General features: G+C 43.3%; 1 protein-coding gene across 1 annotated transcript in view; it reads right to left on the bottom strand.

The window, feature by feature from the left end:
* Nucleotides 1-297: 297 nt before the first annotated feature.
* Nucleotides 298-23,654, bottom strand: part of DNAH8 (dynein axonemal heavy chain 8) — a 318,214-nt gene continuing 294,857 nt past the window's right edge. The window contains exons 89-93 of the mRNA XM_024766073.1: nucleotides 19,502-19,658; nucleotides 15,502-15,654; nucleotides 15,229-15,418; nucleotides 3,439-3,560; nucleotides 298-585 (exon numbers count right to left, since the gene is read on the bottom strand). Of these exons, the coding sequence (XP_024621841.1) occupies nucleotides 298-585; nucleotides 3,439-3,560; nucleotides 15,229-15,418; nucleotides 15,502-15,654; nucleotides 19,502-19,658 (910 nt within the window). The remainder of the gene's footprint in view (nucleotides 586-3,438; nucleotides 3,561-15,228; nucleotides 15,419-15,501; nucleotides 15,655-19,501; nucleotides 19,659-23,654) is intronic.

The following is a 23,654-nucleotide window of genomic DNA, read 5'->3' as shown; positions in this document are numbered from 1 at the left end:
GGGAGGGAGGTCCAAAAGGGAGGGGATATAGGTATATGTATAGCTGATTCAGTTCGTTGTACAGCAGAAACGAACACAACATTGTAAAGCAATTATACTCCAATAAAAAATAATAATAAATAAATAAATATTGATATGAGGGAAAACACATACACACAAGCGATTGTAGGATATCAACTTTTTAATTTAGAAAGGGTAATCAAGCAATTATCAGGGAGAGAAGATATGCCTCACCAAGTCTCTCAAGAGCACTGGCCACCCACGTGGCTCCTCTGCCCTCATCAAGCAGAAATGGACTTACTTGATGTCACACAAAAGGGCCACACCTCTCAAGATCCAGTGATCTGGGGACATGACTGTTCGCAAATACACCACGGTGATGAAGGTCAAGTCAGTTCGCCTCGGTTTCTTGTAAATAGGACACACGTACAGCTTGGGGTCCTTGGGCGCTGTGGAATTAATGGCGAAGATGTGCAGCACGGGCAGCTGCGTGAAGAGCACCTTGGGGGTGGATTCCGTGAGCTTCCCGTTCCGTCTGTCCCAGGCTGCTCCATCCAAGTACAGCCCATAAATATACACACCTTCCTGGAAGAACCAAGCGTAAGGTAACAGGAATTTTTTTTAAAAATTAGGTGCTGTGAGATGGGCATCCAATACCGTAAAAAAGGTTGTCAGTTTGGAAAGAAAAGGTACACCAATCTTAAAACACTACCAGAAGAAGAAAACACCACTGGACGCATTCCAGTGAAATACTGAGCCCAGTGTTCCGCTGTGGCATAGCTTGAGGCTATTAGCGCTGTTGAAATGTTCCTATTACTGGAGATTTGAGCCTGGGGGTGGCCTGCCTGGGACTGCGAACTTAGCCAGCAGCACCAAATCGCCTCTGCAGGGAGATGAAAGTCTCTGACAGGGGTGGTGGGAGCACAGAACAGGACTCAGAGCTGGATGTCACTCGGGATCTCAGCCAACGCTGGCCAAGCCAATATGTGGCTCTAATTTCATCTCGGTTGTCGGATCTAGTGAGACGAGCAGCCAGGTCTGACGAGCAGCCAGGTCTGGCCAGCAGGGGTTCGAGCACCCTCAGAGGCTGGGTATGGTAGAGGGAGAGCAGGTGTGATGGGCGTAGGGGGAGGGCGGTGAGGGCGGTGAGAATTGGTCCAAGAGTGGCTGACCTCATCCTTGTGTCTCTGTCATTCACACAGTAGGACCTGCCCTCAAGGGCCTCATTAAATCAGGAGACAAGACACACACACACACACACACACACACACACACACACACACACACACACACACACACACACACACACACACACACACACACACAGAGAACAAAATGTAAAAGACATGACTTGAACACCAGCACACGCTTGTTAGAGGGGCTGCCTGATGAATAGCACTGACTGAGGCTAAGTGCAGTGACTTGAGGTGAAAGGTCAGTAAGGGTTGGAATGCTCGGGGACCCTTGTGGAGGAGATGGCCTTGAAGGGTGGGCTGCGTTTGGAAAGATAGAGGAGAAAGGGTGGGCATCCCAGGGAGGAGCAATACTACAAAGAAAGGCAGGATGAGCAGCAAAGCCCAAGCATTTCATAATATTTAGCAGTAGGTTCAATAGTTATGAAAAATAAGTTAGGGCTTAACTGTGGAAGAGTGTAGATGCCAGACCGAAGAGCGTGAACTTTATTCTGTAGGCAGCGGGGAGCCATAGAACATGTACTCAGTAAGAAAAAAGTCTAAAGGGAATCACGGTGGAGACTCCAATAATCACGTAAGATCATAAGATATACTTATGTAGAAGATGGTGACCAGTTTTCCAGTTCCAGTGAGGGTAGGGTAAGGGGAAGTAAACGTAGATTATAATAAAAGAGAGGGAGATTAGCTGCAAAGTGTTTTCTGGAATCCCTCATGTGGGCTAACAGTATAAGAACCATACTTTTTGAACCAAAACCTGAAGTACATGATTTGACAGTAAAACCATGGGCAATCCCAGAAAATCAGGACATATGATACCATCATTAAGTCAGTAGGTGACAATTGCCACATGAAAATACAACCACTTAGGCATCATCCAATAGTAAACTGTATCCTTTTAGGCTCCTTTCACTCTAAGAACTTTACAAAGTCGTAGTTAGAAGGTGTTTGGATGGAATAGTCTCTTGCAAAAACTCATGTCCACCTAGAAGCTCAGCACGTGACTGTTTGGAAATAGAACCTTTGCAGATGTAATTAGTTAAGGTCATAGTGGACGAGTATATGACTGGAGTTCTTACAAGAAGAGGAGAAGATACACAGAGATACACACAGGGAAGGAGCCCACGTGATGAGGTAGGCAGGGGTTGGAGTGATGCAGCTACAAAGTCAAGGAGCACCAAGGTTTGCCAGCAGCCACCAGAAGCTAGGTGAGGGCCATGGAGCAGATTCTCCCTCAGAGCCTTTAGAAGAAACCAACCTTGCCAATGCCCTGACTTTGGACTTCTGGCCTCCTGAACTCTGAGAAAATAAATTCCTGTTGTTTTAAGTCACCCAGTTTGTGCTACTTTGTTACAACAGCCTTAGGAAACTGATACAGATCTTGGTACCAGGAAACAGGATGCTGCTGTAACAAATACCTGAAAAAGCTGGAAGAATTTTGAAGGCATAGTTGAAAAAGCCTATGTTTCCTTGAATCTAGAGATTGTTGGTTGAAATATGGAGGTTAAAGGTGCTTCTTCTGGTGGGATCTCAGACAAAAATAAGGACCATGTTATTGGAAACTGGAAGAATGGTGATCCTTGTTATAAAGGGGCAAAAAGGGCCAGAACTTGGAAATCATCTGGTCCAGCCCCCTGATTTGACAACCGAGAGAGTAAGAATCAGAGAAAGGGAAGAAGGAACTAAGATTTATTGAATATCTATGTGGGGTCTGGAACCAAGCCTAAATGATCCCACTGAAGTCTCACAGCTATCTTTATTGAGGTTGAATCATCACCCTCATTTTACAGATGAAGAAGTTGAGGCTCAAAAGAGTTAAAGAACTAGCCCGAGTTCAAAGGGCAGGTAAGCGTCCAAGCAGTGGCTCCCAGGGGTGTCTGCTTATCTTAGAGCGTCTGCCCTTCCCCCACCCAGGTGTCCTTCCGCACAGGGTCCTGCAGCTCTTGCCAATTCTGTGAGTACTCCACAGCAGTGGATGGAGACGGGTGGAAAATCCTTTTCAGCAAACACAAGTGTAACTCGTAATTACAAAGAAATGCAGTCTGGGGAGTTCCCAGAGCTTGTCATTCATTCCCACTCTGGCAAACGCTGGAGCTGTTGGCATGGAGGTCTCCAGGTTACAACCGAGGAAACCCTCACTGCAAAGCCAAAGGCCTTAACGGAGACACTTATAGGTCAGTGTTCAGCAGAACTTGAACTTTGAGCCCCAGCTCCAGAACTGTCCCTGCTGTTGCCCACTGGCACCTACCGCAGGGGGTGACATGATCTCCTCCTTGGTCTGCCGCAGAACTTCGTTGTGAATGGTCACGGAGTCCAGGGCCCAGCCTTTGTGGGCGCGGGTCACCTCCTGTCTCATTGCCGTGAGGAAGCCTTAAAAAAAGAGAAAGAAATGATTTTGATGCCTTGGTGCAGTCCACTCTAGAAACAAGAAGGGGGTCATGTTAGTTGCTTATGCATCTCCAGATGCGTGCCCACCCAAGAGGAGTTGAGATCAAGCCTCAGGGGGGAGATTTCTTTCCGTGTTTTGTTTCAATGAGCTAAATATGCCTTGCCAGCTGACAGCAGGAAAGCAGCACCCTCTCTGCCTCAGACAAGGTCTTGGTTTAAAATTCTCCTGGGATTTCAACCACTCAGGTCTCCTAAGGGTTGTAACCCAGTGCTAGCCTATAGTCTCTGTTTGAAGATCCAGTATCTAGGAATAAGACTGAAATGGCCAAATATTCTGAGACCAGCATTCCAATTAAAACTTGAATCAAACCATTATCAGCGTCTATTTGCTATCATGGAACAATTCCATTTAGTCTAAGGAAATAAGGCATAATGCCAACATAGAAAGCCCGACTTTCAGTTTGATCAAACAAAGCAATCACACTGGAAAGGAAAGCTCCGTGTTTTAATGTGCATAATACAGTTATTTTAAGACAATACACGGTTCTGTATATTGTGGGCTTTCTTTTAACTTAGTATTCGCAAATCATGCCATTCAATTCAATAAGAGAAGTTTATCTTGTAGGGCAGCATTTGATGTTTAGAAAGTATACCTTAAACTTCAACATGGACTTCAAAATCTTAGGAAAATTTATCTGTGACCTATATATTATATTTTGGCCTCCATGTTAATACTGGAAACCATGAGGCCCTTTACTCATAATCATGAATAGATTTTGGAACCTGTGTGTCCCTACTACTCCTAGATTTGTGAACTCTGAGAACTTTACTGGACAAACCACCACATAAGTGATGATATTTTATCAGGTTTGAATGGGAGTGGAAAGAAGAGGGGAAGTTACAAGGCATAATGGCAGGCGGTGAGTTAATATCCCTTGGAATTAGAAAGCAAGAAGAGGACCCTAGCCTGCTTAGTGAGAAAGCCAAGTTCTCTCCATTCTCAAGCCCCTCCCTCATTATTAAATTAAACACTTGGGGAGGCACTCATTCATTCATTCATTCATTTGTTAAATCTCTTAGGAGTGGCCACCATGTACCAGGTACTGCTCTAGGTGAGATGCCCACAATGATGAAGAGGCCACCCGTGAGCCCTGCATTCAAGGACCTCAGTCTAGAGGGAACGTAGACATACAACACGATGTCGTTATGAGTAAAGAGGTGAGAACAACGTGGACCGCTCGGGAAGACAACTCAGGGAAGGCTGAATTGAGAAGATGAAGTTGAAGATGAGTCTTGAAAGGATACGTAGGAGTTTTCCAGATGGGACGATTCCAGTTAGAGGAAGAGCACGTGCAAAGGCATGCAGGTCTAGGCTAAAGGTGAGGAAATGATGGCAGATGAGGTTAGAACAAAGGTAGAGGCAGGATTTTTCAGGGTCAGAGTTTGGACCTGGTGACTCTGTGGATGGTGGGAAGCCACTGAATATTTGAAGCAGGCACATAATCTGGTTGTATTTGCACCTTATAAAGTTTACTCAGAGCCCTCACCAAAACAGAATTTGGGTGCTCAAGAAGAACCCTTGCATTAATCCAAAAGAAAAGTTGGTCAATCAACCAGAGTAGCTGACTGAAGGACTTTTATAAGTGATTCTTATAAGGTCGTAGTTTCATAAAACCAAGAGTGCCAGCAACTGCTGGTCAAGGCCTATCCGTACTCTATGTGTGGAGTCACTTGAGGTGATCTGATCAGTGTGATTATGTTGACTTCCATTTTAAATACTGGGGATCCCATTTTTTAGTAGTTAACATGTTGTGTGTTTGGTAGTCAGGTATATATGACCACAATAATAAAATCCAGTTCTCCCTTCTAAGCGACTCTATGAAAATGTCATTTTCATCACTCAACATTAAGCTTGCATTCACGTGGAGTATCAGACACTGTGTATCCAAGTAGAGTACCTGGAATTAAATCGGCCCTATTTTATGATATTTTAAAATTCATCATTGATCAATGAATCTATCACTACAAGGTCATAATGCACAAGGCATGAATCCTGGTCTTGACCATCCATCTGTACTAGTTGAATAACTGGATTTTTCTACTATATTTTAAGTTCCAAATAAATTGCAAATTTGACCTCACTCCATATGGCACTCAGGACAACGCCATAGGTGCCAGAGGAGGGATGAGAGGGGTTCTTTCTTATGTAACACACCTGAGACAAAGACTTCAGTCATTGGTGGAGAGCTCTGAAAAACTCTAGTGTGGTTAAGGAGAGACCATCTTCTCTCTTCTCCCTACTGGGGAATATGCATGATGTTGCCTAGCTGACTTCAACAATAAGCCTCTTAATGTTTAGGAAGCACTCTTGGCATGTCAGTAGATGAAATCTAGAATCCATATTACCTTGAGCTATTAAGAAAGGAAAATGTTAAATAAATAATTTGAGGCCTGAGAGTGGAGGGTAGGAAACTGTTCCATGGGTCATTCCCCCTCAGAACATGAAGATACATTTTTTTTTTCAAGTCTTGATACTTTTTTTGGCCTCCTAAAAAGAAGAACATGATCTTGCAGAATTCAGACCGTAGTGAATCCACTGAATTGCTCTTTATTGAATTTAAAACATGAATGACCATCTTTCTTGCAGACTGATATCAAGTCTAATGGAATCAAAATCTCTTGTTTTCTGAAGCCTATATAATTTTAAAAGACTATTGATATATTTTTCTTTATAAAAGCTTGAAAAGTGGTACTATTGTCTTGGCATTCATTTAATTTTAATAATTCTTAAAACAAACTTCAATCGTCAGTGGTGGAAAAGTGATTCAGATGTTCATGTGTTTGACTCAGAAGAGAGAAACAAAAAGTTGGGGAAAGTCCTCAACAAAAGTAACCTATTCTTTATGAGATTTAACCACCCACATGAAAATGGGTGATTTAACTATACAAACACCTGAGTAACATGTGGGCTAACTGAAGTGCTTTAAAATTTTTTTTGCCTTCCAACTCATACAGCGTAATGAATTCTTGTCAAGCTTGTTCTTTCAAGAAATACACTTTAGGGACTTCCCTGGTGGCACAGTGGTTAAGACTCTGCACTCCCAATGCAGGGGGCCTAGGTTCGATCCCTGGCCAGGGAACTAGATCCCACATGCATGCCGCAACTAAGAGTTCACATGCCACACCTAAGGAGCCCGCCTGCCACAACTAAGGAGCTGGCGAGCCACAACTAAGGAGCCTGCCTGATGCTACTAAGACCCAGCACAAACAAACAAACAAATAAATAAATAAATAAAACATCTTCCCAGCAATCAATAAAAAACATTAAAAATTTATATATATATATAAGAAACGCACTTTAAATCTTGGATCATACTTTGGAAACTCGGGTCTAAAATAACACTTGTTATGTCTTAATTCCTATAATAGTCCTGACCCAACATTTCAGCAAACAAATTACTGTTGTTTGACATGTGCAATCAGTTGGCTTGAAGAAAGCCACAGAAGGCTTTTGGTATCAATTCAAACAACGTCTTGGAAGAGACAAAAGAAATAACTAATCAGGAAGGTTGCTCTTCTCAATTTTACAAGGAGTTGGTTGGTATTCTGTAATGATGGTCCTATAGGCAATGCTTTTTTTTTCTTTAATAAATGAACCAGTCCTTATGTAATGGGCTTATGGTTGTTCAGTATTTCCTGTCTTATCAGTTACTAAGCCTCCCGTTAGCATCTTGGAAGATGAGGACAAATGCTGTTCCTGTCATAACTTTATGACAGGCAGTTTTCTTCCTTAAATGAGAGGCAAATGTGGTTCGTTGGTAAGTTAAATAAAAGGTCAGAAATCATTAAACAAAGATGGGGATGATCCACCCACTTGAATAAAAATGCCCCAGGGATGCTTCCTGACGCTTTGCTCGATGCTGTAAGGCAGGAATCTTAAACTTGGCTGAAAATGAGAAATATCTGGAAAGTCTTTAAAACTCCCGCTTCCCAAGCCATAGCCCGGATCAATAAAATCAGAATCTCTAGAGGTGGGACCAGGCTTCACTACTGTTTATGTTTTTTTTGTTTTTGTTTTTTTTGTGGTACGCGGGCCTCTCACTGTTGTGGCCTCTCCCGCTGCGGAGCACAGGCTCCGGACGCGCAGGATCAGCGGTCATGGCTCATGGGCCCAGCCGCTCCGCGGCATGTGGGATCCTCCCGGACCGGGGCACGAACCCGCATCCCCTGCATCGGCAGGCGGACTCCCAACCACTGCGCCACCAGGGAAGCCCTTCACTCCTGTTTTAAGGCAGGGCTTCTCAAACTTTAATGTTCATACTTATCACCAGGGGAAGGAACACTTACTAAAACACCAGTTCTGATTTGGTAGGTAGGTCGAGGGTAGGTCCTGAGGTTCTGCATTTCTATCAAGCTCCCAGGTGATGCCGCTCCTGCTGGCTGGTGGACAACATACTGGGTGGCAATGGTCTAAGGCCCAGGTTCCTCACACATTAAAATGACCAAAGGAGCTTTTAAAATTAACTGTAAAGAGTCTAGAGGTCTTATCCCCAGAGGTTCTGATGTTGTTGGTCTGGGGCCCCAGGGATTAGCATGTATTAAAATCTCTCCAGGTGATTCTACTGTGCAGGCAGGGCTGAGAACCTCTGCTCTGTAAAAAGATCTGCATGACAGGACAATGAGAGATCACGGACCCGTATTTGTTTTCAGAACAAATTTGACAAGTGGGAAGAGAAATGCCCCATGATACAAGCAAAATATTAGGAAGGCTGTCAGTAATACGAGCTGATTCTTTCCAGAGTCCCCTGAGATGCATGTATTCTCTGAAATGTCCTTAATGCAGGACACAGTTGGCTCTGGCAAAACCTGAGTACAAGCCAGAGAGCTCGGGCTAATTCTCTTGGCCGGGTTGGGATCAGCTAACCCCGCCATGTCTCATGTGCCAAATATACTTCCCTGCACTGCTTTAACTTCTCCATCCCTTCTCGGCTACGTTATGCTTCCTCTCCCTGGACCCAACCTCGTACCTCTCCCCTCCCTCCCAACCTTTCCACTGTTCCCTCTGGAGTGGTTCTGTGGTTAACAGACTCTCCCATATTTTCTACCTCTTCACAGAACGTTCTCTCCATCTTCTTGCCCTTACTGGAACCTGTCAACTCTGAAGACACTGTCCTCCCCATTTGTCCCTCCACCTTTGATGAAAATCTTTGCAGCTTTAACAACCACACCCTCTGGCCCCATGCTCCTCCCCTCACTGTCCCTGCCAAGCGCCCACTTGCCCCCACTCACTGAGCCTCACGCCACCTTCTGGGTCTCTTCAGTATCCCACTCAGCGTCCCGACCTCTCAGTTCCTTACCTCATCCTTTCTGAAGACCTTCTCCTCAACTCCACCCGCTTCTCTTCACTTGCCCAGCAAACCCCCAGTGCTAAATGAATCCAAATGTCCTCCTTCTTATACCTATTCCAGGCTGCTGAACAATACTGAGACCATCACACAGTTGCCACCACGGTATAGCCATCACCAGCCTCGACGGGATAGTCAAAGTCACTGAGGAATCCTTTCCTTAGCCCTCTTCCTCAAATTTCTGCCACTCTGCTTAAACCTCTCCTCTAACACCTTCTTGCTCCTGAGGTCACTTTGCCTCCTTAGTCAAAGAGAAAATAGAAAGCATCAGATGGGGATTCTCTCAACTTCTTGCCACCAAACCAACAAACTCACTTGCATTCCTTCCTTGTTATCCTTATTACAATGGGTGAGGTGTCCCTCCTCCTGCTTGGAGTGCATCTCTCCACTTGGGAGCCATCCCCTCCTGCCTCTTTTACCCCTCTCTTGTATCCTTGTTCTCTCTCTCTCTCTCTCCTGTCTCCTTCCCACCAGTATTTGAATGGGCTCAAGCCTGTCCTGTCATTACAAGAAGAAGGAAGAAAATGTTTTCTTCTTACAGCTGCTCCTCCAACTTGCTTCTCCTCTTCCAAGCCAAATTTCTTCAGAGAATTACCCATGTTGTCCATCCTCATTCTCTGTCTCTCCATTTCCTGGTCTCTCACTCACCCTGCAATCTCATTCCTCCACCTCCCCATCCACTCCACTGAGACTCCTCTTGCCAGTAGTCTCCTTGCTGATAAAGCCATCTGACCACTTCTGGCCCTATCTTACTCGACCTCTGACAGCATCTGTCCTTCCTTCCTCCCCTCCCCTCTCATCTTCCACCACACTATGCATTCCTGGTTTCCCTCTTTCAAGCTGTTAGGATGTTAGGGGACTCGCTACAAGGGTCAGGGTGATCTGGAGGGTGGTGACGCACAAGCAAATATAGCAGAATCCTGGTGAGGATGGTTTGGGAGGAAGATGAACAGATGGTAGTACTGGTGAGGTTCACAGGAGGATGGAATATTCTATGATGGAAGTTGGAAGTAAGAATCAGAAGCTAATGTCGGGACTTTCGATGAATCAGTCCGTAAGTAGAGACGAATAGTTGCATCTATGCGAATGGCTGAGGTCATTAGTGAAGGGACCAGGGCCAAGGGCAGAACCTGCCCGAGAAGAGGCCACAAAGTGGGCTGAGAAGCAACCCCCTGAGAGGTAGGAGGAGAACCGAGGAAGGTGATGGATGGAAACCAATGTATGAAGTGAAGTTAGCAGGAAGGTCACTAGATTTGGTGGCCTTGGAGACAGAAGTTTCAGTATAGTGATGAAGCCGGCCAGATTACAAGGGCCTAGAGGATTGGTAAGGAAGGTAACCGTGGGCAGAGACCAGAATTACAAGGGATGTGGTTGAGACTGAAGCCAGTGAATCTAAGTGTCTCCCCCACAAAGGCAAGAAGGATGGGTTGTTGTTCACTTGGAGGCATTTCTAAGGTGTCAACAGTCCTTCTCTGGTTCTGGGATTCGGGGTCAGGGTAGTGAGTGCTATCACCCAAATTGAGGTTTGGAGGCCTGAGAGGTCCCTTCAGACATTAGGGGCAGCTCTGGTTTGGCAAACAGCAGCTCGGGTACACGCTTAGGATTGTTACAAGATTAGAAGAAATCCCCAGACCCTTCCAATGCTAAAGTTCTATTAATAACCCTGGTGCCCTCTTCTGCCCAACAAACATCATGCTTTTATCACTACCCTCAAGGCAAGCATTCAGAAATCGCTGGTAGCTGCCGATGCTGCCCTGAAAACAAACACACAGGCAAGAGGTTGTAGGTGATTTTTACAGGAGCAAAAGATTACAGGACAAAAATTATCCATCTCCTTGCTTCAGTAAAATCTCCTCTAACTGAACATCTTGATTTGTAGTAGTGAGTACTAAGCTGTCGCTGATTTCTGCTGCAACAGACTGGCGTGGCTGGTCAAGACACGGAGGAACAAAACAAGAAACACTAGCACAGTCTGGCATCCGAATGGCATCAAGCTCCAGATTGAGTTAAACATTTGGAAAGTAATGATATTGCACCATTCACCCTAACATCGAGGTGTGAGACCTCGAGAGCACGTCCAGCCTCCGCCGCCCTTTCCTTAGCAGCGCCCGCGAGTCATGCCGAACATCGAACGGCAAAGCAAGGCTATCGATTAAGAGGTTCTGGAAGTGGAACGCAGGCAATCCCCTGGCTTGAAGTCAGGCTCATGACCACTCATAATCTTTAAGTTTAAACACATCCCTACCTATGACACAGACACACACACAGACACACACACACACACACACACACACAGAAATCAGAATCTAAATCACGTGTGCGTGATGGTCTGAAAAGGTACACCTGTGGGAACAAGCGACCACAGAAATCCTTTGAAAACCCTGAGCAGCACAGTCTTAAACAATATGTGAGTGTGTGTGCCAGTGACTGCTGGGAAGCCCCAGTGGAACACAAAGGTTCTCTACTGGGCCTGAGTAATCTGCTGGGAGGCAAATCCATGCACTGCCAAAAGCTGTGCCATTGAACAGATGTTACAGGGTCATGGGTACAGGGAGCTTGACCACTTTAATAATCAAATCTAATTGCCACCTGATTGAGCTCATCATTTGCTACAGAAATGATTGTGAAGGGGGCTGAACGTACCAGATTAGTTCCAGGGCGGCTGGCTGACTCAGCCTCTTCAGTATGACAAAATATCAGGCTACCATAAGGGGACGGGGCAGCGTGAGCTCAGACACAGACTAGGGGGCAAACAAGGCCTGTCACCTGTCCCTGCGGTGGTGTGCGCATCAAAGTGACTTAGGCTTGGGGGGCACTCACCGGAGGCATGATGGGAAACACACATCAGATTGTATCAGATGCCACATTAACATTATAAGAAGACAAAACAAATGGTCATAGGTGAAAAAAACATTTTCAAGTGTTTTAAAGGCTAGGTAATTTTGACTATACATATTTGTGATGAAACTATGACCTCTTTTCAAACTGCATTGTGTTTTACTTAAACGTGGTTTTTAAAAAATTAAATAATTTATTTAAATGTTTTGAGCCAAAAAAAATTATTTCATTGAAGGGGACTGGATTAGAAGATATAAAACCCAGGAGATACATCATATTGAGAAAGCAATCACAGCTGTCAAAAGGTGATCAGAGAGTCTTGCTGTAATCTCTATGCTTTCCAGATTTGACCAGGTGATATGGAACAGAAAGTGATTTGTCTCTCATGTCAAGAGAAGGAAAAGGAAGCAGAGACATGATTAGTATGTAGGGAAAGTTGACCCTCCACTCTTCTGTGCTACAAACAGAAAGCAATCACAGATAAGGGGTACGTGTCTGGATGCTCACGTGTAAAGGTAGGATGCTTGAATAAGTCCAAGACTTTCTGAGACATGGAGAGCCATGAGAGAAAGAATCAAAGCTCAGTTTAAAAACAGAAATGAAGAAAAAAAAAAAAGAGAGAAAGGATTAGTATTATTACAAGTAAAGACAAATAAGAAAACTGATTTGTATTTATATTTCTTTAAATGTTGCTCTGGTTTGTAGTATATCTTAAGAAATAGTAACAAAGATTAGTTCATATTAATACTTTGCTATTGAAAGTCACATTTCTAATGGGAAAAAGCAATCACTCAAAGAGATTGTGTGCTGTGATATACGACTTAGCTATGTCTATGGAAAGCCAGGGATGAACCAGCCCCACTCCCTTGGCTTCTAAATATCAAAACTACACTTAATGATCTCACTTTTTAAAAATATCACTGATCCTCACCCCTTTGCCAAACCCCAAGTCTGCCAACACACCTCCCCACCTGGATGTCCCACCAGCACAAGCTGATGAATCCAGAGCTCCCTGCCTTTCCTCCCGGCTGGCCCCCTCTACCAATGCTCCCTGTCTTGTACCTGGCCTTCAGCCTCAGCCATTGCCAGTCCCCGCTCTCTCAAAGGTCCCCATTTAATCACTCCATCAAATCTGCCTCCTTCTCTGCACCTGGTTAAGGTCTCAGGCTCTCTCCCCTGGATCCAGTAAAAGTCTCAGTGCTGTGGACATCCTTCTTTCAGTCTACAGTCTGCCTCCACCTGGGGTTATCTTGTGATCTTTGGTGACTTGCTGTTGCCTTTATGATGCAGCCCAAACTCCCCTGGAAGACTTCACACCCCAGCCTCACTCCCCAACACCCCTGCTCCTGCTTCCCAAGCTTGGGCCACATTGGGCTTCTCTCCCTGGACACGTCTTGTCTCTGCTCCGGCCTCTGCCTGGGATGCTCTTGTCTCCAGTCCCTGCCTCTGCAAACTCTGCTCACTGCCTCCCGTGTGAAGCTCTTCTCAAGCTTTGCCTTGGCAGAATTGATCTTTCTCTCCTCTGTGCTAGTGTGGTGCTTCGTCCTCACTGGGTGGAGCATTTATCAAATTATGTTGAAGTTGCTAATATTTCTGTCCTACCAACCAGATGATGGACTCCTTTAGGGCAGGAATTAGGTCTCAAATCTCTCTCTATTGAAAGCACCTAGCAGAGGGGCTGGCAAATGAAAGGTGGTTGAACAATCCTAGTTAAGTTAAATACTATTTCTTCAGACTCCCAAGCCAGGAATTCCCTGGTGACAACTTACTCAAATTGAGGGCTGGTAGGGAGGAAAGAGACTCATAAGTAGACACACAAAATCTGAGAACCATAATAAAAAAATTTCCTCCCAAACTTCAATGGAAATTCTGGGAGAAAAAGATAAGTGAAATCTGGGGGCTGTCCTTCACAAATCTAAATTCTTTCAACATAATAATGTACCATGTATAATTTAAGTTCATAAAAACCACCATGGTTAGTGTTTTAAATTTAGAAAATGTTAAGGCATTTGAAAATGCATGAAGTGAATGAATGTATGTGCACAGAGGACAAATAAATGTCTACTATTTATTGAAGTGTTATTTATACAAAGAAAAGTGCACAGATCATAAGTATACAGCTCCATGAATTTTCACCAAGGGAATACAGCCCTGTAACCAAGATCCAGTTCAAGAAGCAGAACATTTCCAAACACCCAAAAGCCCCCTAGTGCTGTTTTGCAATCACTGCCCTCTCCCACAAGGGGAACCATTATTCTTACTTTTAAGATCTGTTTTGCCTGTTTCGATTCCTTGTATGAATGGAATCATACAATATGCATACATTACAATGTATACCTATGTGTACACTGTATACATACTTACAATGTGTTCTGTTTGACTTCCTTCACTTAATATTATTTTATGAGATTCAACCACACTGCTGTGAGTAACAATAATATACCCTAAATCTGTAAGTGTGAATGTTTCTTAAATTGTATAACTAACGGAGCTATAAGGTGCTGAATTGTAAGGACCCCAGCATCTCTTCATTCTAGCCAAGAATTACTTTAAAAATCTTTCCATGTTGTAGTAAGGCCCCAAATTGTCATGTTTCTAAACTTTTATGAACTCTATGAGATCTAGTCAGAAACTTATTCAGTAAATATTTCTAGAATGGAATGAAGGAATACATGCAGTGGAATCACAAAGCACTTTTTCAGGGGAGAAAAAAAAAAAGCTGAGCAGGGACAGACTCCAGAAGTTCACTGAATAAAACTTTGGCCACACGATCAATTTTAAGTCAGTCTAATTTTCTGAACTCTAGGCACATTTTTTTGCATATTTTGGTGCTTCATTTTTGTCATTTTCATAAACATTTAAAAACAGGTTTGGGGCTTCCCTGGTGGCGTAGTGGTTGGGAGTCCGCCTGCCGATGCAGGGGACGCGGGTTCGTGCCCCGGTCCGGGAGGATCCCACGTGCCGCGGAGCGGCTGGGCCCGTGAGCCATGGCCCCTGGGCCTGCGCGTCCGGAGCCTGTGCTCCACAGCGGGAGAGGCCACAGCAGTGAGAGGCCCGCGTACCGCAAAAAAAAAAAAAAAAAAAAAAAAAAAAAACAGGTTTGAACAAAACTTTTCCACTATTTCACATTGTCCTAACCACGGACTTGCTTGCTGAAGTGGGTGAGAAAAAAAAAAATGGAGTTTTGCCCCCGTATTGTGGAAGCAATATGGCAGGAAGAATTTCAGACTGAATTTGTAAAACAAATATAGCAGAATCATCTGTTGGCCTCCAATTCTGAAAGCACAGGTCCAGCATGCAGCAAGCTGTACCTCTATGTTGTTTTGTATAACATACATTTATCACACAGTGCCACTATACAACTATCCACAACTTCCAAGTTTGCCTTCTCTCCTATGAGCACCTACCTTGGGGATTAAAGAAACCGGTCATCCAAAACACATTGGGCCTCCCTTCAAATATCCAGGTGGAAAACTGAGCATTTCTTTCCAAAAGTTCAGTAAACCAGAAGCCCAGTGTGGATGAATCCCAGGACACTCTTTTCCAGATCTGAGGTATACGAGCATCATACATATTGTCCAGAGCATCTCTCAAGTTCTGGAGGAAAGGTCAAGTTAAAATATGAGGAAAAGAAAAACCAACAAAAGAGGGAAATGACTACTGAGACAATAATAGCTCACCTCACTCATAATGATCGTTCCTTCAATGGCCAATTTTAGATCACTCAGGCTACTGCGAAGTATTGAGATGACTTTTTGCATTCTGTCAATTTCTTGTCTGAGAAATATGTTCATTGAATTAAGATGTCCCATCTTCATCAAACGAGCTTTCACCTAACACAAAGCATGCAACACAATGACAGAGATTTTTAAAAAACCATCTGTCACTTCTTTTCCAATGACCTCTCCCTTCTCTATTCCTTTTCTTCCTCTGGATGTATCTCTACAAGCCCAAATGAACTCTAAAATATCTCTTGCGGCACCAGATTTGCCATTAAATTCCCCATTTTCTGGGCTTCAAAAACTACTGTTCAACTCACATGATTTTTATTTCCTACTGATTGTACTTAGTTGATAATTGGAAATGTACTATGAAAAGCTGAAATAGACTTGTACCATTTTTCCCTTTCAAATGATTAAGTACTGTATCAATTAAATATCCTTTTGCAATCTAACCTTTATAAGAGCACACTTTGGAATGCCTTTTTTTCATAGTGCCTGCAGAATTGTTATCAGAAATGTCACAGACAGTTAAGATAGCCAAAATCTTTACAGAGCAGTTACCAATAAATATGACTGGCTGCAGTTTCCTAAGGTCACTATTGCCCTGGCTAGGGTGACTAAGGATGAGTCTTTCCTAATCTAATCCATGAAAATATTTGACTTTGTGGGAGGGCCATTAAGCACCTGTTCCTTCTTGTATATAATTTATTGGCCATTTTGAAGAGATCAATATAAAAGCATCTGGTTGTGGGAACAATAAAATATAACAATTATTTGGATATAAGCCAATATATATACACATTTCAATTTAGTGACATATGCCCAAGAAAAGATTGACTACGAATATTGGCAAGAACTCATAAAGAGATCTGGACTTTCTGCTGGCCACAGTCAAAGAGATGCCAGGATAGGAGGGGTAAGGATAGACACATAGAGTGGGAGAAAATTTGGAGTGAGGTACCAGTCCACACAATCACCAGAAAGCCAGTAAACTGTAGCATTCTCTGCTGGAGATGCCCACTACCTCTTCTTTTTTCTTTTTTCTTTTTTGTGGTACACGGGCCTCTCGCTGTTGTGGCCTCTCCCGTTGCAGAGCACAGGCTCTGGACGCGGAGCCTCAGTGGCCATGGCTCACGGGCCCAGCCGCTCCGCGGCATGTGGGATCTTCCCGGATCGGGGCACCCACTGCCTCTTCTTGAGTCATGGAATATTAGAGACAGATGGGCTTCAGGCTCATCTGGACCATCCTCCTCATTTTACAGAACAGGTTTTCTGGCATGGTGCTGATGTTTCCTACTCAGCAATGAACACCTCTGCTTAACTGCAGCTGGGCAACTTCTAGTGTGTGAGGGATGAGAGGGAAGCAGTGATGTAAAACTGAACACCTGGACGGGACTACCTGTGTGGGTAGAGCAAATGATCTTGAAATCCCAGTCAAACATGCCAGTGGAGGGCCCTAACTCAGTCTGCCATACCAACCTTCAGGTATTCACCTAAATTCCTGGTTCTAGAACTTCCATTTTTGCAGGCTCCGCTGCCCTGTTCTCATCTTGAGCCCCTCAGCCTCCAGGGGGCTAAAGAGCCTATGTAGCATTCTCTTTAAATCAGGACTGCTTTGTGGAAATTCACACTTTAAGTAAAAGGGAAATTATGGAAATGCTTTTGCAACCGGCATTAGAAATTAAGCCCTGGTGTTGGCTACACTATCAAATCAATAGCCCGGGTAGCTTTTAGTGTGCTAACAGCCCCAAACAAATCGCCTTGCCCTACTTAGGGTTTTAAAAGAGAGGCTTCCCTTGCAATAGACACATGCTTAATATGTCTTAAAACTTAGGCTCTAGAAAATCTAACTTTAGCACTGATTTTACTTGGAGTATGCTTATTGTTCCAGCCTAAAACTGTCTTTCTATTAATAAGTGAAAGGTTTGCTGTGGTCTTATTTAGAATTTTTATTATATTTCTGAAACCAGGTAGTCTTTTCTACACGAATGTTTTTAAGTCAACAGTATAATTACATTTCAATTAACTAAATTCACTTTACAGCCACATTTTTCAAAACACATCTCTTCTGTAAAATAAAGGACACTAAAAAGTAAGTGATCCTGGAAGAGGAAGCTGTTTTAGATGTCTCTTGGTACAAACTCCCTCCCATCTAGCAATCCGTTTAGGGACATCCCTCACACTCAGTTCCTGCTGGGATGTTGCCGGAACAGAGATCTTGGTGAACTGGCCCCGACTAACCCTGAACAGCTCAAATTACCCCAAGGGTCTTGAAATCCTCTTCTGGTAATACCAACCTGCGGTCTAGTCATACAGAGTAAATTTTATCTCGCTTTCACATGCCGGTTTTTAAAATCTGTGAAGACAGGTATTATGCCTCACCTGTCTTCTGAAGATGATTTACAACGAACCACAGAAAGTATGTGCTTATAATACCTATCCATTTAAAAAATATTTTCTCCCCTGACTATAAACATCTCTATGTGAAGTCATTGATTTCAGTATCTTAGCCAAATCCTTGGTACCCATCTACACAACGGAAGCAAAAATTGTTTTAAGAAGCAAGAAAACGCTTTTTATTGTTGGGGGCACTCACTGCAGGCGGGAGGGCTGTAGCCCAGGTAGCCTCGGGGCTCCCAACTGATAAGTGCATTTCTCCCAGACTTGGGGATGCAGGACAGGGTAGACACAGGACCGTAGTCATACCTGCATTAGGACATCAGCCTCTCACTTTTTGGTTGAAAAGCTAAACTTGCCTCAGCCCAGCCTAAGGCTCAGGTGAAGCTCTAACCCTCAGCAGTGAGGGGTGGAGGCTGAGAACAGGAGAGAGGAAGCCCTGGATGGCCAGAGGGCACGACCCTGTTTTTCTTGCGAGAAGAAGGACGGTGTACTACAGAACTTTCAGACTGTCCAGAAATTTTACCACAATTAAAGATTTATTTAGATGAGTTCTCAAAGTGTGGTCTGGGACCCCTGAAGGCCCCCAGGTTCCTTTTAGGCAGGTCCACAAAGTTGAATTTTTTTCATAGTAATACTACAACATTATTTGATTTTTTACTCTCCTTCTCTGGGGAGTGTACAGTGGAGTTTACCAGAGGCTACATGACCTGTAATACCACAACAGACTGGATGGAGAAGCAGATATGAGGATCCAGCTGTCTTCTATTAAACCAGACATTAAAGAGATTTGCAAAAATGTTAAACAATCCCACTTTTCTCTTCGAATGTTTTTGTTTTGGAAAATATACTTATTTTAAAAATATAAATGTTATGCTAACATGTGATGGGTTTATTAATGTTATTTCACAATAAATTAATAAATATTTTTGAAAATTTTTAGTTTACATTTCTAATATGTTAAATACCAGTAGTTATAATCCATATAAACAAGAGCTATTTGGGGTCCTCAATCATTTCGTAAAGGGGTCTTGAGATAAAAAAAATTTTTTTGAGAAAAACTGATGTTGATTAACAAGCAAACATCTGGGAGGTTCAAGAAGTAGAAACTTATTGCCATCTAAACTGGGTAGTGAATTCATTTAAATGGCTTGCTTTCCTATTACCTGGCTGAGTGGATTGAGAGATTGAAAAGTATGTAGGGCAAGAGACAGAAAAAAGGGCTAAATTTAAATAATGGACAAAGCAGGCTTTGGTAAGAGAGGTGGGGAGAGATTCTCAGTCCAGAGGATTAAGATATCTGGAGACCCAAAGACAGAGGAACCCAAAGATGGGGAAAGGGTACAGAAAAGGCAATTGAGAGACAAAGTGGAGTAGAAAAGTGCAGATTATAATTTTGCAAGATGCTTGAGCAAGGGTAAGAGAGAGAAGACCAAAAGGTAAGAAAGAAGAATTGAGCAGAGGGAGGAAGGGACTGACTGAAACATACTGTCCCAGGACTGTGCTCAGCCTTGTGGAACCCAAAGACAGCCCTGTGCATCAGGCAGAAAGGGTATCTCACCTCATGTGGAATGTAATCAGGAGGCAGCTTGCTCAGCATATCTTCAGATAACTTATAAACAATGGCTTCCCGGGTCTCTCCCATGCCACCTCCACTCTCTTTGGGTTGAATGTTGGTAATTGTTTCAAGAACAGCAGAAGCAGTGTTACTCTGATACCTGACAAAAAGAACTGAACTGTTCAGAATGTGGCATGGAAACATATCTTCAGAGATAATTATCAACGTGAAATTAAATTATGAATAACGTAAATCAAATCCAGCCAAAAAAGGGGGAAAAAGGAAAACTTTACCATCAACATACAGGAATGAAAAAACTAGAGGTCCATTCTACTTCCTCCTATTAGGACATCAAGAACATCTCAGAAATGAAAGCGCTCCGTCTTCGGGGAAAGAGTCCATGAAAGTCCTTAATAATCCAAAGCAGTGCTAGCCAATCTTGCTGTAGCTAACCTCACGCTGGACAAGAAGCCCACCTCCTTTTATTCTCCCCTACTTATGGACTGGTCCTAAGAATCTGCCATTATAGACAATTTGTTAGCTTGAAGAGCACTGCTCATATTTCTTCACTGAGTTATAAATTATTAAAATTTCTTTGGTCTTTTCTGTTTTGTTTCTTACTTTCCCACTTGTTTTATGATTTCCAAAGTGTTCTATTGGCACCACTTATCTAAATGCAGCTACCCATCTTTAAAATTCACATATTCAATAAAGATTGACAATGCACCAGGCACTGAGCTAGGTGTTAGGATATGGTAGTGAATAGCTCCCTGACTTTGTCCATTTCTCTAGTGGAGGAGGGGGACATTAGTCAATACCACTGTAATAAGTGCTATGGAAAAGAAGAACAGGATGCTTTAAGATAGTATAGTCTCTCTCTCATTCTCACTCTCCAGCTCTTTTTTGTTCTGTTTTGTTTTGTTTTGCGGGACGTGGGCCTCTCACCGCTCTGGCCTCTCCCGTTGCGGGGCACAGGCTCCGGACGCGCAGCCTCAGTGGCCATGGCTCACGGGCCCAGCCGCTCCGTGGCATGTGGGATCTTCCCGGACCGGGGCACGAACCCGTGTCCCCTGCATCGGCAGGCGGACTCTCAACCACTGCGCCACCAGGGAAGCCCTCTAGCTCTTGTTATGAATTGACCAGATGCTCTGAGGAGCACGAACTTAGTTTGGGTCCCAAAGTTGCTCTGTCGACCAGCAGTCTGAACACACAGATATGGGGTGTGTGTGCGCGCATGTGGCGGTTTACTCTAGAAGATCAGGGAGGTTCTCTCTTAAAATGTCATATGTAAGCTGAGACCTGAAGAATAAGCAGGTCATCCAGGCAAAACAGAGTGGAAGTGGGAGGCAAGAGAGGACATTCAGATAAGAGGTAAGGCTTGGAGGCGAGAAGGACTTCACTGCATTTGAGTAACAGAGACAAGGCCAGCGATGCTGGAGCCAGAGAGTTAGAAGCAGAGATGAGGATGGAGATAAGGTCAGGGCCAGACCATGCAGGGTCATGTGGGCTGCTTTAGGCAACCACAGAAGACTTCCCAAGCAGGGGTGCAGCATGACCAGATTTAAATGTTTCTGTCTTTCTTGAACTCCTAATTTACCATCTATAAACATTTCACAGTTAAACTGTTTTGAGTTACTGTTTTGTTTGTAAATTTTGTCTCTTGTTCAGATGTAAACCACATTTACATCTCCTTTCGTAGACGTTAGAGGCAAATTTAAAAGGAATCCAACAAATGCTTGAGATTAGTGATTTGTTTTTCTGTTTTATTTCCTTGGACGTAAAATAGACCTTGGTAGTACGGCTATAGGTATAAAGAGTTTAATGTGCTTGCCTTTTAATCTAGCAACTCTACAGCTAAAAATTCATTCCAAAGAGAGAATCAGACATTCTAACTTCTGACAGTGCAGTGCAATTTTTACCCTGAACAGCTCTCCTGAGAATAGCTAAAAATGCTGGCTAAGATAGGAAAAACATGACTGAACTGGCAAGAAACTAAGAAATCCAGAGGGTCGCACAAAATATAGAATGAAAACTGGAATCCAGAAACAAGCCAGATTTTACCAAGGGGGCATCAACTAAGGCCTGGCGTTCTTGCGCGTCTGTTGGGATGGTACAATGAGAGAATAGGTAACCCATATGCCCAAGGAAGAAAGTCTAATAGGAAACTCCTACATAAATCTGGGACTTCATAGGGCTAATCACTTAGTATCAAAGTCAACTAGAAATAACCCACCTGTCAGAAGGGGATGGTAGGTAAATTGTTCTACCTAGCTTGGTGGGAAAAAAAAAAAAACTTTCCTAAGAATTCTTAATTTGTGACATTAATTAGCATTCATTCATTTACTTGTGTGATTTGAAAAACCTCAAACTAAAGACTTATTTTCAGGGGGTCCCAGGAAGACACAGGTAGCATCTGGCGGATGTGAACGTAAATCTTTCCTGGAACGATATGCCTTCGACCCAAGTCTCAAAGAATCCAACAGTTAATTTCCAATAAACATGAGCTCACAGTCAGGAGTTAAAAAACTCATAGAGAAACAGGCACTGTGAGCAAGAGCCAACTAAACAAAAGGAAGCAGAACCAGACCTGCAAAGATCTCCGATAGTGAATTTTCAGGTGCACATTATGTTTTTACTATATTGAAGAATAAAAAGGTGATTGAAAATATAAGTATGAAATGGGAACTATAAACATGAATAGCATATTTGAAAAAGAGCCAGATAGAACTCATGAAAATTAAAAAAATTAAAACCTGCATTAGTTTTTTTTTATTGATGCTGTAACAAATTACCACAAAATAAGTGGCTTAAAACAACATAAATGTGGGACTTCCCTGGTGGCGCAGCAGTTAAGAATCCGCCTGCCAATGCAGGGGACACGGGTTTGATCCCTGATCCGGGAAAGATCCCACAAGCCGTGGAGCAACTAAGCCCCTGCGCCACAACTACTGGAGCCCGTGCGCTCTAGAGCCCGTGTGCTGCAACTACAGAAGTCTGTGCGCCTAGACCCAGTGCTCCGTACAAGAGAAGCCACCACAATGAGAAGCCCGCAAACTGGAACAAAGAGTAGCCCCCGCTCGGCGCAACTAGAGAAGGCCTGCGCGCGGCAACGAAGACCCAATGCAGCCAAAAAAACAAAAAACAAACAAACAAAAAACACACATAAAGGTATTATTTCACAGTTCTGCAGTTAATAAGTCTGATATCGGTCTCACTGGGCTAAAATTAAGGTGAGCAGGCTGGGTTCCTTTCTGTAGGCTGTTGGGAAAGACCCATTTCCTTGCTCATTTGAGTTGTTGACAGAATTCACTTTCTTGCAGTTGTAGGACCATGGTCCCCAATTCCTTGCTGGCTGTCAGGTAAGGACCCTTCCTAGATTCTAGGGTCCATCTGCATTCCTTGGTTCATGGTCCCCTTCCTATATTTTAAAAGCCATCAATGGCAGGTCAAGCCCCTCTCTTTGAATCTTTCCTCCTTGTATCATTTCATCTCTCTGACCCACTCTTCTGCCTCCTTCTTCCACTAAGAGCTCATGTGATTAAATTGGGCCCACTTGGATAATCTAGGATAACATCCCCATCTCAAGGTCCTTAACCTTAATAATATCTATAAAGTCCTATTTGTCACATAAGGTAACATATTTGCAGGTTCTGAGGTTAGGATGTGGACATCTTTGGGGGAGGTGTCTACCTAATAAGAGTTAGTGATAGCTTAAACAGCAGATTAGATATAGCCAAGGAAATAATTAGAAAACTGGAAAATAGATCTGAAGACCTCATCTAGAATGCTGCAGAAGGGAAAATAAATGGGAAATATAAAGAAGAGGTTAAGAGGCATGTAGGCTAAAGTGGTAAGCTCTAACGTACATCTCAAAAAAGTTTCAGAAAGATAGAAAAGGGAGAATAAAAAAGAGATAATAACTGATGAAATAATGGCTGAGAAGTGATGAAAGATTTGAATCCTCAAGTTCAGGAAACTCAATGTATCCTAAACAGGAAAAACAAACAAATAAGTAAATAGAAATCCATATGTAGACATATCACCATGAAAATGTTTAACATCAAAAACAAAGACATGGGGCTTCCCTGGTGGCGCAGTGGTTGAGAGTCCGCCTTCTGAATGAGATTCTTGCTTGGTAGAGTATCTTGGTTGTAGG

Source organism: Neophocaena asiaeorientalis, unplaced genomic scaffold, assembly GCF_003031525.2.
Source record: "Neophocaena asiaeorientalis asiaeorientalis breed wild unplaced genomic scaffold, Neophocaena_asiaeorientalis_V1.1 scaffold46, whole genome shotgun sequence".
Lineage (NCBI taxonomy): Eukaryota > Metazoa > Chordata > Mammalia > Artiodactyla > Phocoenidae > Neophocaena > Neophocaena asiaeorientalis.
The sequence above is the reverse complement of the archived record's forward strand: the minus strand, read 5'-3'. Positions and strand labels throughout refer to the sequence as shown.